This window comes from Panulirus ornatus, chromosome 73, assembly GCF_036320965.1.
Source record: "Panulirus ornatus isolate Po-2019 chromosome 73, ASM3632096v1, whole genome shotgun sequence".
NCBI classification, from domain to species: Eukaryota; Metazoa; Arthropoda; class Malacostraca; order Decapoda; family Palinuridae; genus Panulirus; species Panulirus ornatus.
The window spans coordinates 9967310-9982713 of NC_092296.1; the positions used below are offsets into that span (position 1 = coordinate 9967310).

General features: G+C 41.7%; 1 protein-coding gene across 9 annotated transcripts in view; it reads right to left on the bottom strand.

Annotated features, from left to right (window-relative positions):
* Positions 1 to 15404, bottom strand: part of LOC139748255 (uncharacterized) — a 40409-nt gene that overhangs the window by 18109 nt on the left and 6896 nt on the right. For 8 of the 9 annotated variants that reach the window (XM_071661185.1, XM_071661180.1, XM_071661183.1 and 5 more), the window contains exons 3-6: positions 10024 to 10122; positions 9662 to 9835; positions 5235 to 5363; positions 4493 to 4588 (exon numbers count right to left, since the gene is read on the bottom strand). In XM_071661185.1, the coding sequence (XP_071517286.1) occupies positions 4493 to 4588; positions 5235 to 5345 (207 nt within the window). In that variant the 5' untranslated portion in view covers positions 5346 to 5363; positions 9662 to 9835; positions 10024 to 10122. The remainder of the gene's footprint in view (positions 1 to 4492; positions 4589 to 5234; positions 5364 to 9661; positions 9836 to 10023; positions 10123 to 15404) is intronic. The other variant, XM_071661182.1, reaches the window with a different exon arrangement.

Genomic DNA, 15404 nt, shown 5'->3' on the forward strand with positions numbered 1-15404 from the left:
GGGGCAAGTATGAAGTCTGTTGGGGATGAGAGAGCTTGGGAAGTGAGTCAGTTGTTGTTCGCTGATGATACAGCGCTGGTGGCTGATTCATGTGAGAAACTGCAGAAGGTGGTGACTGAGTTTGGTAAAGTGTGTGAAAGAAGAAAGTTAAGAGTAAATGTGAATAAGAGCAAGGTTATTAGGTACAGTAGGGTTGAGGGTCAAGTCAATTGGGAGGTGAGTTTGAATGGAGAAAAACTGGAGGAAGTGAAGTGTTTTAGATATCTGGGAGTGGATCTGGCAGCGGATGGAACCATGGAAGCGGAAGTGGATCATAGGGTGGGGGAGGGGGCAAAATTCTGGGAGCCTTGAAGAATGTGTGGAAGTCGAGAACATTATCTCGGAAAGCAAAAATGGGTATGTTTGAAGGAATAGTGGTTCCAACAATGTTGTATGGTTGCGAGGCGTGGGCTATGGATAGAGTTGTGCGCAGGAGGATGGATGTGCTGGAAATGAAATGTTTGAGGACAATGTGTGGTGTGAGGTGGTTTGATCGAGTAAGTAACGTAAGGGTAAGAGAGATGTGTGGAAATAAAAAGAGCGTGGTTGAGAGAGCAGAAGAGGGTGTTTTGAAATGGTTTGGGCACATGGAGAGAATGAGTGAGGAAAGATTGACCAAGAGGATATATGTGTCGGAGGTGGAGGGAACGAGGAGAAGAGGGAGACCAAATTGGAGGTGGAAAGATGGAGTGAAAAAGATTTTGTGTGATCGGGGCCTGAACATGCAGGAGGGTGAAAGGCGGGCAAGGAATAGAGTGAATTGGATCGATGTGGTATACCGGGGTTGACGGGCTGTCAGTGGATTGAATCAGGACATGTGAAGCATCTGGGGTAAACCATGGAAAGCTGTGTGGGGCCTGGATGTGGAGAGGGAGCTGTGGTTTCGGGCATTATTGCATGACAGCTAGGGACTGAGTGTGAACGAATGAGGCCTTTGTTGTCTTTTCCTAGTGCTACCCCGCACACATGAGGGGGGAGGGGGATGGTATTCCATGTGTGGCGAGGTGGCGGTGGGAATGAATAAAGGCAGACAGTGTGAATTGTGTGCATGGGTATATATGTATGTGTCTGTGTGTGTAATATATATGTGTACATTAAGATGTATAGGCATGTATATTTGCGTGTGTGGACGTGTGTGTATATACATGTGTATGGGGGTGGGTTGGGCCATTTCTTTCGTCTGTTTCCTTGCGCTACCTCACAAACGCGGGAGACAGCGACAAAGCAAAATAAAAAAAAAAAATAATATATATGTATGCATATATATGTATGAGAACAAAGGAGGTAAGGGGAGTGGGGGAGGAATGGGATGTATTTAGGGAAGCAGTGATGGGTTGCACAAAAGATACTTGTGGCATGAGAAGCGTGGGAGGTGGGCAGATTAGAAAGGGTAGTGAGTGGTGGGATGAAGAAGTAAGATTAGTAGTGAAAGAGAAGAGAGAGGCATTTGGACGATTTTTGCAAGGAAATAATGCAAATGAGTGGGAGATGTATAAAAGAAAGAGGCAGGAGGTCAAGAGAAAAGTGCAAGAGGTGAAAAAGAGGGCAAATGAGAGTTGGGGTAAGAGAGTATCATTAAATTTTAGGGAGAATAAAAAGATGTTTTGGAAGGAGGTAAATAAAGTGTGTAAGACAAGGGAACAAATGGGAACATCAGTGAAGGGGGATAATGGGGAGGTGATAACAAGTAGTGGTGATGTGAGAAGATGGAGTGAGCATTTTGAAGGTTTGTTGAACGTGTTTGATGATAGAGTGGTAGATATAGGGTGTTTTGGTTGAGGTGGTGTGCAAAGTGAGAGAGTTAGGGAGAATGATTTGGTAAACAGAGAAGTGGTAGCAAAAGCTTTGTGGAAGATGAAAGCCAGCAAGGCAGCGGGTTTGGATGGTATTGCATTGGTACTTATTAAAAAAGGGGGTGACTGTATTACTGACTGGTTGATAAGGTTATTTAATGTATGTATGACTCATGGTGAGGTGCCTGAGGATTGGCGGAATGCTTGCATAGTGCCATTGTACAAAGGCAAAGGGGATAAGAGTGAGTGCTCAAATTACAGAGGTATAAGTTTGTTGAGTATTCCTGGGAAATTATATGGGAGGGTATTGATTGAGAAGGTGAAGGCATGTACAGAGCATCAGATTGGGGAAGAGCAGTGTGGTTTCAGATGTGGTAGAGGATGTGTGGATCAGGTGTTTGCTTTTAAAAATGTATGTGAGAAATACTTAAAAAAGCAAATGGATTTGTATGTAGCATTTATGGATCTGGAGAAGGCATATGATAGAGCTGATAGAGATGCTCTGTGGAAGGTATTATGAATATATGGTGTGGGAGGCAAGTTGTCAGAAGCAGTGAAAAGCTTTTATCGAGGATGTAAGGCATGTGTATGTGTAGGAAGAGAGGAAAGTGATTGGTTTTCAGTGAATGTTGGTTTGTGGCAGGGGTGCGTGATGTCTCCATGGTTGTTTAATTTGTTTATGGATGAGGTTGTTTGGGACGTGAATGCAAGAGTCTTGGAAAGAGGGGCAAGTATGCAGTCTGTTGTGGATGAGAGAGCTTGGGAAGTGAGTCAGTTGTTGATCGCTAATGATACAGCGCTGGTGGCTGATTCATGTAAGAAACTGCAGAAGCTGGTGACTGAGTTTGGTAAAGTGTGTGAAAGAAGAAAACTGAGAGTAAATGTGAATAAGAGCAAGGTTATTAGGTACAGTAGGGTTGAGGGACAAGTCAATTGGGAGGTAAATTTGAATGGAGAAAAATTGGAGGAAGTGAAGTGTTTTAGATTTCTGGGAGTGTGTTTGGCAGTGGATGGAACCATGGAAGCAGAAATGAATCATAATGTGGGGGAGGGGGCAAAAGTTCTGGAAGCATTGAAAAATGTGTGGAAGTTGAGAACATTATCTTGGAAAGCAAAAATGGGTATGTTTGAAGGAATAGTGGTTTCAACAATGTTATATGGTTGTGAGGCATGTGCTATAGATAGAGTTGTGCAGAGGAGGGTGGATGTGCTGAAAATGAGATGTTTGAGGACAATATGTGGTGTGAGGTGGTTTGATCTAGTAAGTAATGAACGGGTAAGAGAGAAGTGTGGTAATAAAAAGAGTGTGGTTGAGAAAGCAGAAGAGGGTGTTTTGAAATGGTTTGGTCACATGGAAGGAATGAGTGAGGAAAGATTGACAAAAAGGATATATGTGTCAGAGGTGGAGGGAACAAGGAGAAGTGGAAAGATGGAGTGAAAAAGACTGAGTGATTAGGGCCTGAACATGTAGGAGGGTGGAAGGCATGCAAGGAACAGAGTGAATTGAAACGATGTGGTATACCAGGGTCGACTTGCTGTCAATGGATTGAACCAGGGCATGTGAAGCGTCTGGGGTAAACCATGGAAAGTTTTGTGGGGACTGGATGTGGAAAGGGAGCTGTGGTTTCGGTGCATTATACATGATAGCTAGAGACTGAGTGTGAACGAATGTGGCCTTTGTTGTTTTTTCCTAGTGCTACCTCGCGCGCATGCAGGGGGAGGGGTTTTTCATTTCATGTGTGGTGGGGTGGCGACAGGAATGAATAAGGGCAGACAGTATGAATTATGTACATGTGTGTGTACATATAAGTATACACTGAAATGTATAGATATCTATATGAGCTGTGTGTGGCCGTGTATGTATATACATGTGTATGTGGGTGGGTTGGGCCATTATTTCGTGTTTCCTTGTGCTTCCTTGCTGACGCGGGAGACAGCGACAAAGTATAATAAAATAAAATAAAATACATTAGGCTGAAGTAATCCATAGGACCATTGGGTAGGAACCTCTAAAAATACTACACTAGAGCTGCTCTCTGCCAATGGCCTGTTAAGCATGAGGCAATAAAGGCCAAGAACTGGCACTGAATTTCACCAATTATGAATACTCTTGTGTCTTGGCCGCCCCCTGGAGTTTCAGGCAGGAATGTGTATCAAAGACAGAGATAAAGACATGATAGATTGATAGATCTTAAAATCTGCTTATATTCACAAAATCAGTATATGCTATAATTGCTGAATATTGCAACAAACTATTAAAAGGCTAGTTTCCAGTCTCCAGACTTACAAAAGCTTAATCATCATCTAAGCAATGGTCGTGCACAAATCTAACAAATATTTTAAGTATTCCTATATTCCAAATGCTTTGTTGTATACTCAAAGCAGCAAAACATGCATAACTAAACTTTTCAATTTGCTACAAAATCTGAACCCAAAAGAATACCAAATTCATATGTCATTTAACACAAATATTTATAGTGATACATATAGATTCCAAAAAATTACCTTTCTATGTACATATAAACCTACCAATCATATGCTATTTCCCACATTTCAGATAAGAGTATTTCCTTGCATAAGTTGCTAACCATTTTATGACATATGGAGAGAATATGTGAGGAAAGATAGACAAACAGGATATATGTTTCAGAAGAGCTTACCTTAAGATGGATGAGGGAGAGATGTTGTTCCTCAAGATCTGCCCTATTGAAGTACGTGTTGTTGCAACACTGAACACGTAAGAAATTCTTCAGAGCCTAGAAAAAAATAACATACCTCAGTAAATATTCTCACTTCTACTCATGCCAATATCCAACATCAAACTCCCTCACTCTCTGGTCTGCCACCTTTAAAGTAATCTGGAAATCCACATACCTATGGCCATTTCAAACACTTGTACTCAACTCTTCCATTCTTTTTATACAGTATTTTCTCACAAATCCAAAAACCAATAAATTGTAATCTAAATCTTCAATCACTCTCAATGTAATTTGATGGCTCCAATTCACTGCACCCTACAAAGGCCCAATACAATCTCCTAACCCTTCTATCATTTCAGAAAATGGGCAACTTAACTCTTCACCCCTATCTGAAAAACAAGGTATCAAGGAGACAAATAGGTTACAGCCAACATTCATTTTTTTTGTTTCAACTTCACAGGGGTAAGTTCAAGATAAAGACAACAGCACTACTATGTATCAAGTGTTGGTCACCAACCTGGATCCTCCACAACCAAATGTCACCTTACATCTCAAATGGTTGTCACCTAAACCCATTAAGCCAAATCATGTCAAAGCTTCTCTAAACCTATTGCTGTATAAATCAAATACTTTTTTAGATCATTCTCACTTTAATCGACTATGTTCATAATCCTCTAACTTTAATACAATGACCACAACTTACAACATGCTCTACAGTCTTGGCATGTTCCCGGGTGTAGCCAAAGACTTCACACTGACACTTGCGGCAATGCATTATGGGTCCTTTGATGCCCCTTCTCTGGTTCTTCAACATTTGTCGTTGTGATGCTAACTGCAATAAAAAGTGAAAATCTAATGTAATATAAAGCATCATTGTAAGTTTTAAGACAACAACTTTATGAAAAAATTCAATCTCAATTCCCAGACTATTGGTATTCAAACAGTCTCTTTCTCTGTCCATTCCAAACTCTAAGACAACCTATGCATCCCAAATCAAAGTTGTTGTACTAATAAATTTACACAAAACCAGAAAATAAACTGCAGTCATGTGAACCCTGATCCCTGAATGAGCTTTTTTGCAAACTGGGGAAAATGATCTAGCCTTGTGTGGAAGCAAAAAATGAAAAGCAAAGGTTGGAAGTATGCCCAAAAGTTTGACAACAGTGATTGCATATAAAAAAAAATATGCCTTCTTCAAAAGCACATATGATAATTTTTATGTATTCACAGTGCATATGAAGCATCTGGGGTAAACCATGGAAGGTTTTGTGGGGCCTGGATGTGTAAAGGGAGCTGTGGTTTTAGTGCATTATACGTGACATCTAGAGACTCAGTGAGAACGAATGTGGCCTTTGTTGTCTTTTCCTAGTGCTACCTCGCACGCATGCAGGGGAAGGAGTTTTTCATTTCATGTGTGGCGGGGTGGCGACAGGAATGAATAAGGTCAGACGGTATGAAATATGTACATGTGTATATATGTATATGCCTGTGTGTGTGTGTGTGTATATATATGTATATGTTGAGATGTATAGATATGTATATGTGCTGTGTGTGGACATATATGTATATACATGTGTATGTGGGTGGGTTGGGACATTCTTTCGTCTTTTCCTTGCGCTACCTCAACAATGCGGAAGACAGCAGCAAAGTATAGTACATAAATATAAATATCTAGTGATTTGAATGCAAAGGTGAGTAATGTGGCAGTTAAGGGAATAATTGGTATACATGGGGTCTTCAGTGCTGTAAATGGAAATGGTGAAGAGCTTGTAGATTTATGTGCTGAAAAAGGACTGGTGATTGGCAAGACCTGGTTTAAAAAGCGAGATACCCATAAGTATACGTATGTAAGTAGGAGAGATGGCCAGAGAGCGTTATTGGATTACGTGTTGATAGGCACGCGAAAGAGAGACTTTTGGATGTTAATGTGCTGAGAGGTGCAACTGGAGGGATGTCTGTTCATTATCCTGTGGAGGCGAAGGTGAAGATTTGTAGGGGTTTTCAGAAACGAAGAGAGAATGTTGGGGTGAAGAGAGTGGTGAGAGTAAGTGAGCTTGGGAAGGAGACTTGTGTGAGGAAGTACCAGGAGAGACAGAGTACAGAATGGAAAAAGGTGAGAACAAAGGAGGTAAGGGGAGTGGGGGAGGAATGGGAGTATTTAGGGAAGCAGTGATGGCTTGCGCAAAAGATGCTTGTGGCATGAGAAGCGTGGGAGGTGGGTTGATTAGAAAGAGTAGTGAGTGGTGGGATGAAGAAGTGAGATTATTAGTGAAAGAAAAGAGAGAGGCATTTGGACGATTTTTGCAGGGAAATAATGCAAATGAGTGGGAGATGTATAAAAGAAAGAGGCAGGAGGTCAAGACAAAGGTGCAAGAGGTGAAAAAGAGGGCAAATGAGAGTTGGGGTGAGAGAGTATCATTAAATTCTAGGGAGAGCAAAAAGATGTTTCGGAAGGAGGTAAATAAAGTGCGTAAGACAAGGGAGCAAATGGGAACTTCAGTGAAGGGCACTAATGGGGAGGTGATAACAAGTAGTGGTCATGTGAGAAGGAGATGGAGTGAGTATTTTGGAGGTTTGTTGAATGTGTTTGATGATAGAGTGGCAGATATAAGGTGTTTTGGTCGAGGTGGTGTGCAAAGTGAGAGGGTTAGGGCAAATGATTTGGTAAATAGAGAAGAGGTAGTAAAAGCTTTGTGGAAGATGAAAGCCGGCAAGGCAGCAGGTTTGGATGGTATTGCAGTGGAATCTATCAAAAAAGGGGGTGACTGTATTGTTGACTGGCTGGTAAGCTTATTTAATGTATGTATGATTCATGGAGTCGATGATGGTGTGCAAAGGAGGTAAGGGGAGTGGGGGAGGAATGGGAGTATTTAGGGAAGCAGTGATGGCTTGCGCAAAAGATGCTTGTGGCATGAGAAGCGTGGGAGGCGGGTTGATTAGAAAGAGTAGTGAGTGGTAGGATGAAGAAGTGAGATTATTAGTGAAAGAAAAGAGAGAGGCATTTGGACGATTTTTTTTTTTTTTTTTTTTTTTTTTTTTCAAAAGAAGGAACAGAGAATTGGGCCAGGTGAGGGTATTCCCTCAAAGGCCCAGTCCTCTGTTCTTAACGCTACCTCGCTAATGCGGGAAATGGCGAGTAGTTTGAAAGAAAAAGAAAGAATGATTCATGGAGAGGTGCCTGAGGATTGGCGGAATGCTTGCATAGCACCATTGTACAAAGGCAAAGGGGATAAGAGTGAGGGCTCAAATTACAGAGGTATAAGTTTGTTGAGTATTCCTGGTAAATTATATGGGAGGGTATTGATTGAGAGGGTGAAGGCATGTACAGAGCATCAGATTGGGGAATAGCAGTGTGGTTTCAGAAGTGGTAGAGGATGTGTGGATCAGGTGTTTGCTTTGAAGAATGTATGTGAGAAATACTTAGAAAAGCAAATGGATTTGTATGTAGCATTTATGGATCTGGAGAAGGCATATGATAGAGTTGATAGAGATGCTCTGTGGAAGGTATTAAGAATATATGGTGTGGGAGGCAAGTTGTCAGAAGCAGTGAAAAGTTTTTATCGAGGATGTAAGGCATGTGTACGTGTAGGAAGAGAGGAAAGTGATTGGTTCTCAGTGAATGTAGGTTTGCGGCAGGGGTGTGTGATGTCTCCATGGTTGTTTAATTTGTTTATGGATGGGGTTGTTAGGGAGGTGAATGCAAGAGTTTTGGAAAGAGGGGCAAGTATGCAGTCTGTTGTGGATGAGAGAGCTTAGGAAGTGAGTCAGCTGTTGTTCGCTGATGATACAGCGCTGGTGGCTGATTTATGTGAGAAACTGCAGAAGCTGGTAACTGAGTTTGGTAAAGTGTGTGAAAGAAGAAAGTTAAGAGTAAATGTGAATAAGTGCAAGGTTGTTAGGTACAGTAGGGTTGAGGGTCAAGGCAATTGGGAGGTAAGTTTGAATGGAGAAAAACTGGAGGAAGTAAAGTGTTTTAGATATCTGGGAGTGGATCTGGCAGCGGATGGAACCATGGAAGCGGAAGTGAATCATAGGGTGGGGGAGGGGGCGAAGGTTCTGGGAGCCTTGAAGAATGTTTGGAAGTCGAAAACATTATCTCGGAAAGCAAAAATGGGTATGTTTGAAGGAATAGTGGTTCCAACAATGTTGTATGGTTGCGAGGCGTGGGCTATGGATAGAGTTGTGCACAGGAGGGTGGATGTGCTGGAAATGAGATGTATGAGGACAATATGTGGTGTGAGGTGATTTGATCGAATAAGTAATGTAAGGGTAAGAGAGATGTGTGGAAATAAATAGAGTGTGGTTGTGAGAGCAGAAGAGGGTGTTTCGAAATGGTTTGGTCACATGGAGAGAATGAGTGAGGAAAGATTGACAAAAAGGATATATGTGTCGGAGGTAGAGGGAACAAGGAGAACTGGGAGACCAAATTGGAGGTGGAAAGATGGAGTGAACAAGATTTTGAGTGATCAGGGCCTGAACATGCAGGAGGGTGAAAGGCGTTCAAGGAATAGAGTGACTTGGAACAATGTGGTATACCAGGGCTGATGTGCTGTCAATGGATTGAACCAGGGCATGTGAAGCGTCTGGGGTAAACCATGGAAAGTTCTGTGGGGCCTGGATGTGGAAAGGGAGCTGTGGTTTTGGTGCATTATTACATGACAGCTAGAGACTGAGTGTGAATGAATGGGGCCTTTGTTGTCTTTTCCTAGCGCTACCTCGCACACATGAGGGGGAGGGGGTTGTTATTCCATGTGTGGCGAGGTGGCGATGGGAATAAATAAAGGCAGACAGTATGAATTATGTACATGTGTATGTATGTATATGTCTGTGTGTGTATATATATGTGTACATTGAGATGTATAGGTATGTATATTTGCGTGTGTGGACGTGTATGTATATACATGTGTATGCGGGTGGGTTGGGCCATTCTTTCGTCTGTTTCCTTGCGCTACCTTGGTAACGCGGGAGACAGCGACAAAGCAAAATAAAATAAATAAATAAATAAATATCTAGTAGCACAAAGAATGGTATACTGTACAGTAAGTGAGAAAAAATGTCTAGATATACAAAGATAACTCATAAGTACTTTCAATTATAAACAGTCATCAAAACAATCAGTTTTTAACTTACAAATGCCAATGCAGCAGAGAATGAACAAAGGAGAAAATGAGGTAAGTGGAACACTCTGCTGAAGGTTTCCAAGACTGCAACTAACCCATGGCTGAGGTTTCGGGTTGAGATGTACTGACAGAATAGGATGGGTCACCTTTCGGCTGGCAATCATCACTCCAGATTCCCCACGCCCTAAGAATAGTATGTGAGGAAAAATGTCTAGATATACTAAGAGAACTCATAAGTACTTTCAATTATAAACAGTCAAAATAATCAGTTTTTAACTTACACACAGATGCCAATGCAGTAGAGAATGAACAAAGGAGAAAATGAGGTAAGTGATACACTTTCTACTAAAGGTTTCCAAGACTGCACCTAACCCATGGCTAAGGTTTCGGGTTGAGATGTTCTAATAGAATAGGATGGGTCACCTGTCGGCTGGCAATCATCACTCCAGATTCCCCAGCCCTAAGAGCAACCTGTATAACAAAAAAAAAAAAAAAAAATTACTAGTAACATGCAACAAGGCGTAAATGTACATGAATAAATGCATTTCAGTATGAGTACATGTAATTTTTTATGCTTATTTCTATTTTTGTGCGTCTTTTTCTTCTCTGTGCATTTGTTTGGAGAAACTTATCCATAAGTACAATGAGGGAATCTTATTCTTTAGGGTACAATGTCTTTAAATGCATTCCTTATCAATATAACTCTAACAGCATTCTGACAGGCTTGCTATTTACGGTTTTTCACTTAACTTGTTCCAATCATTTATCCTTCTCTGTTTATAACAGTTTCTCATAAAGTTCCAATCTCCCAAAGTAAACATCTCTCTATTCATGACACATAGATACCCTTAGTCAATCTCTCTTCGCTCATTCTCTTCAAACTTCTGAGCCATATCAGCACAGCTTGGTCAAATCTCTCAATCAGACTGTGCTTACTGTAACACCTCCCTCTAATAATGTTATTCCTTAAAAGACCAAGCCCCCTTAAACCACATACCATCTTCAACATGTCCACCCTCTTCATCTTTTTTTTTTTTCAATTTGGGCTGAAGATTCACATCCATACAACACTGTTGGGACCATTATACTTTCAAACATACCGCATTTTTGTACTAACAGATAGTGACTTATTCCACACATTCCTTTGAGCACCTAGAGCAAGGCTTAAGCCCCTCTTCTACTTTATGAATCACTTTAACCCTCAAGATTGCATCAAATGCAATGTCCATTCTAATGTATCTAAAGCATTTCCTTCACAGCCTCCTAATTCAAAAGTATACTCAGAATCATCCTGTTACACTCCCCTGCTACACCTCATTACCTTACTTTAGTTCACATTTACACTTAACTTTCTCATTTCACACACTTCCCTAAACTCTGTCACTAGCTTCTAGAGTTTCTCTCTGGAGTCGACCACCAGAACTGTGATTCAACTGATTCACCAACCATCTCCCACTGTTAGCATATCATAAACTTAACCCTTATCCTGAGGAACCTTACATTCACCTCCCTCACAACTTTCTTCATAAACAGATTAAATGACCTTGTTGACAGCAATCATCCGTGAGGTAGACTTACCATTACCAGAAAAGACAAATCCTGCTTCCTTCCTACTTGCACACATGCTTTATCATTATCATCAACCTTCCCTCAGATTCTGTCCCAATGTATGGTATGGTTTGAACACCCAGGTTCTATAATCAACAGTACACACAAGAGTATAACAGGCTCAATTCTAGTAATTACTCATTTTAATTACCTATAAGTACTGTAAATGGAGGGAGTTTTGGACTAATGGGGCCCCTTTTCTTACACATTCTTTACTATCAAACAACTTTAATCTCTTATCCCTGGGGATAGGGGAGAAAGAATACTTCCCACGTATTCCCTGTGTGTCGTAGAAGGCGACTAAAAGGGGAGGGAGCGGGGGGCTGGAAATCCTCCCCTCTCGTTTTTTTTTAATTTTCCAAAAGAGGGAACAGAGAATTGGGCCAGGTGAGGGTATTCCCTCAAAGGCCCAGTCCTCTGTTCTTACCGCTACCTCGCTAATGCGGGAAATGGCGAATAGTTTGAAAGAAAGAAAGAAAACTTTAATCTCTGTGCTGCCTGATTTAGCCATGTCCTTAGTCATCTTATTCCATTCATTCTCTACTCTTATAAAATGAAAGTATTTCTTTACATGTTTCTGAACAAGTTTTTGGCTTCATTTCATCTCATGTCCTCTCTCTGCTCTGTCCCTACATCTCTCATAGAACTGTTAACTGTCTGCATCATCAATGTTTCAAAATCTTAAAGGATGGGATCATAACCCATCACTCAAAGTAATGAATTCTATTCATTTATTTATTTTGCTTTGTCGCTGTCTCCCGCGTCAGCAAGGTAGTGCAAGGAAACAGACGAAAGAATGGCCCAACCCACCCACATACACATGTATATATATACACGTCCACACACACAAATATACATACCTATACATCTCAATGTATACATATATATAAACAAAAAGACATATACATATACACACATGTACATAATTCATACTGTCTGCCTTTATTTATTCCCATCGCCACCTCGCCACACATAGAATAACAACTCCCTCCCCCTTCATGTGTGCGAGGGAGCGCTAGGAAAAGACAACTAAGACCACATTCATTCACACTAAGTCTCTAGCTGTCATGTAATAATGCACTGCAACCACAGCTCCCTTTCCACATCCAGGCCCCACACAACTTTCCATGGTTTACACCAGACGCTTCATATGCCCTGGTTCAATCCATTGAGAGCACATTGACGCCAGTATACCACATTATTCCAATTCACTCTTTTCCTTGCACGCCTTTCACCCTCCTGCATGTTCAGGCCCAATCACTCAAAATCTTGTTCACTCCATCTTTCCACCTCCAATTTGGTCTCCCACTGCTCCTCGTTCCCTCCACCTCTGACACACATATCCTCTTGGTCAATCTTTCCTCACTCATTCTCTCCATGTGACCAAACCATTTTGAAACACCCTCTTCTGCTCTCTCAACCACACTCCTTTTATTACCACACATCTCTCTTACCCTTACATTACTTACTCGATCAAACCACCTCACACCACATATTGTCCTCAAACATCTCATTTCCAGCACATCCACCCTCCTGCGCACAACTCTATCCATAGCGCACGCCTCTCAACCATACAACATTGTTGGAACCACTATTCCTTCAAACATACCCATTTTTGCTTTCCGAGATAATGTTCTCGACTTCCACACATTCTTCATGGCTCCCAGAATGTTCGCCCCCTCCCCCACCCTATGATTCACTTCCGCTTCCATGGTTCCATCCGCTGCCAAATCCACTCCCAGATATCTAAAACACTTCACTTCCTCCAGTTTTTCTCCATTCAAACTTACCTCCCAATTGACTTGACCCTCAACCCTACTGTATCTAATAACCTTGCTCTTATTCACATTTACTCTCAACTTTCTTCTTTCACACACTTTACCAAACTCAGTCACCAGCTTTTGCAGTTTCTCATATGAATCAGCCACCAGTGCTGTATCATCAGCGAACAACAACTGACTCACTTCCCAAGCTCTCTCATCCACAACAGACTGCATACTTGCCCCTCTTTCCAAAACTCTTGCATTCACCTCCTTAACAACCTCATCCATAAACAAATTAAACAACCATGGAGACATCACACACCCCTGCCGCAAACCTACATTCACTGAGAACCAATCCCTTTCCCCTCTTCCTACATGTACACATGCCTTACACCCTCGATAAAAACTTTTCACTGCTTCTAACAACTTGCCTGCCACACCATATATTCTTAATACCTTCCACAGAGCATCTCTATCAACTCTATCATATGTCTTCTCCAGATCCATAAATGCTACATACAAATCCATTTGCTTTTCTAAGTATTTCTCACATACATTCTTCAAAGCAAACACCTGATCCACACATCCTCTACCACTTCTGAAACCACACTGCTCTTCCCCAATCTGATGCTCTATACATGCCTTCACCCTCTCAATCAGTACCCTCCCATATAATTTACCAGGAATACTAAACAAACATATACCTCTGTAATTTGAGCACTCACTCTACAATGGCACTATGCAAGCATTCCACCAATCCTCAGGCACCTCACCATGAGTCATACATACCTTAGATAACCTTACCAACCAGCCAACAATACAGTCACCCCCTTTTTTAATAAATTCCACTGCAATACCATCCAAACCCGCTGCCTTGCCAGCTTTCATCTTCCGCAAAGCTTTTACTACCTCTTCTCTGTTTACCAAATCATTCTCCCTAACCCTCTCACTTTGCACACCACCTCGACTAAAACATTCTATATCTGCCACTCTATCATCAAATACATTCAACAAACCTTCAAAATACTCACTCCATATCCTTCTCACATCACCACTACTTGTTATCACCTCCCCATTAGCCCCCTTCGATGAAGTTCCCATTGATTCCCTTGTCTTATGCACTTTATTTACCTCCTTCCAAAACATCTTTTTATTGTCCCTAAAATTTAATGATACTCTCTCACCCCAACTCTAATTTTCCCTCTTTTTCACCTCTTCCACCTTTCTCTTGACCTCCTGCCTCTTTCTTTTACACATCTCCCACTCATTTGCATTATTTCCCTGCAAAACTCGTCCAAATGCCTCTCTCTTCTCTTTCACTAATAATCTTACTTCTTCATCCCACCACTCACCACCCTTTCTAATCTGCTCACCTCACACGCTTCTCATGCCACAAGCATCTTTTGCGCAAGCCATCACTGCTTCCCTAAATACATCCCATTCCTCCCCCACTCCCCTTACCTCCTTTGTTCTAACCTTTTTCCAGTCTGTACTCAGTCTCTCCTGGTACTTCCTCACACAAGTCTCTTTCCCAAGCTCACTTACTCTCACCACTCTCTTCACCCCAACATTCTCTCTTTTCTGAAAACCTCTGCAAATCTTCACCTTCGCCTCCAGATGATGATGATCAGACATCCATCCAGTTGCACCTCTCAGCACATTAACATCCAAAAGTCTCTCTTTCGCGAGCCTATCAATTAACACGCAATCCAATAACGCTCTCTGGCCATCTCTCCTACTTACTTACGTATACTTATGTAAGTCTCTCTTTTTAAACCAGGTATTCCCAATCACCAGTTCTTTTTCAGCACATAAGTCTACAAGCTCTTCACCATTTCCATTTACAACACTGAACACCCCATGTATACCAATAATTCCCTCAACTGCCACATTACTCACCTTTGCATTCAAATCACCCATCACTATAACCCGGTCTCGTGCATCAAAACCACTAACACACTCATTCAGCTGTTCCCAAAACACTTGCCTCTCATGATCTTTCTTCTCATGCCCAGGTGCATATGCACCAATAATCACCCATCTCTCTCCATCCACTTTTAGTTTTACCCATATCAATATAGAGTTTACTTTCTTACACTCTATCACATACTCCCGCCACTCCTGTTTCAGGAGTAGTGCTACTCCTTCCCTTGCTCTTGTCCTCTCACTAACCCCTGACTTTACTCCCAAGACATTCCCAAACCACTCTTCCCATTTACCCTTGAGCTTTGCTTCACTCAGAGCCAAAACATCCAGGTTCCTTTCCTCAAACATACTACCTATCTCTCCTTTTTTCTCATCTTGGTTACATCCACACGCATTTACACACCCCAGTCTGAGCCTTCGAAGAGGATGAGCACTCCCTGCGTGACTCCTTCTTCT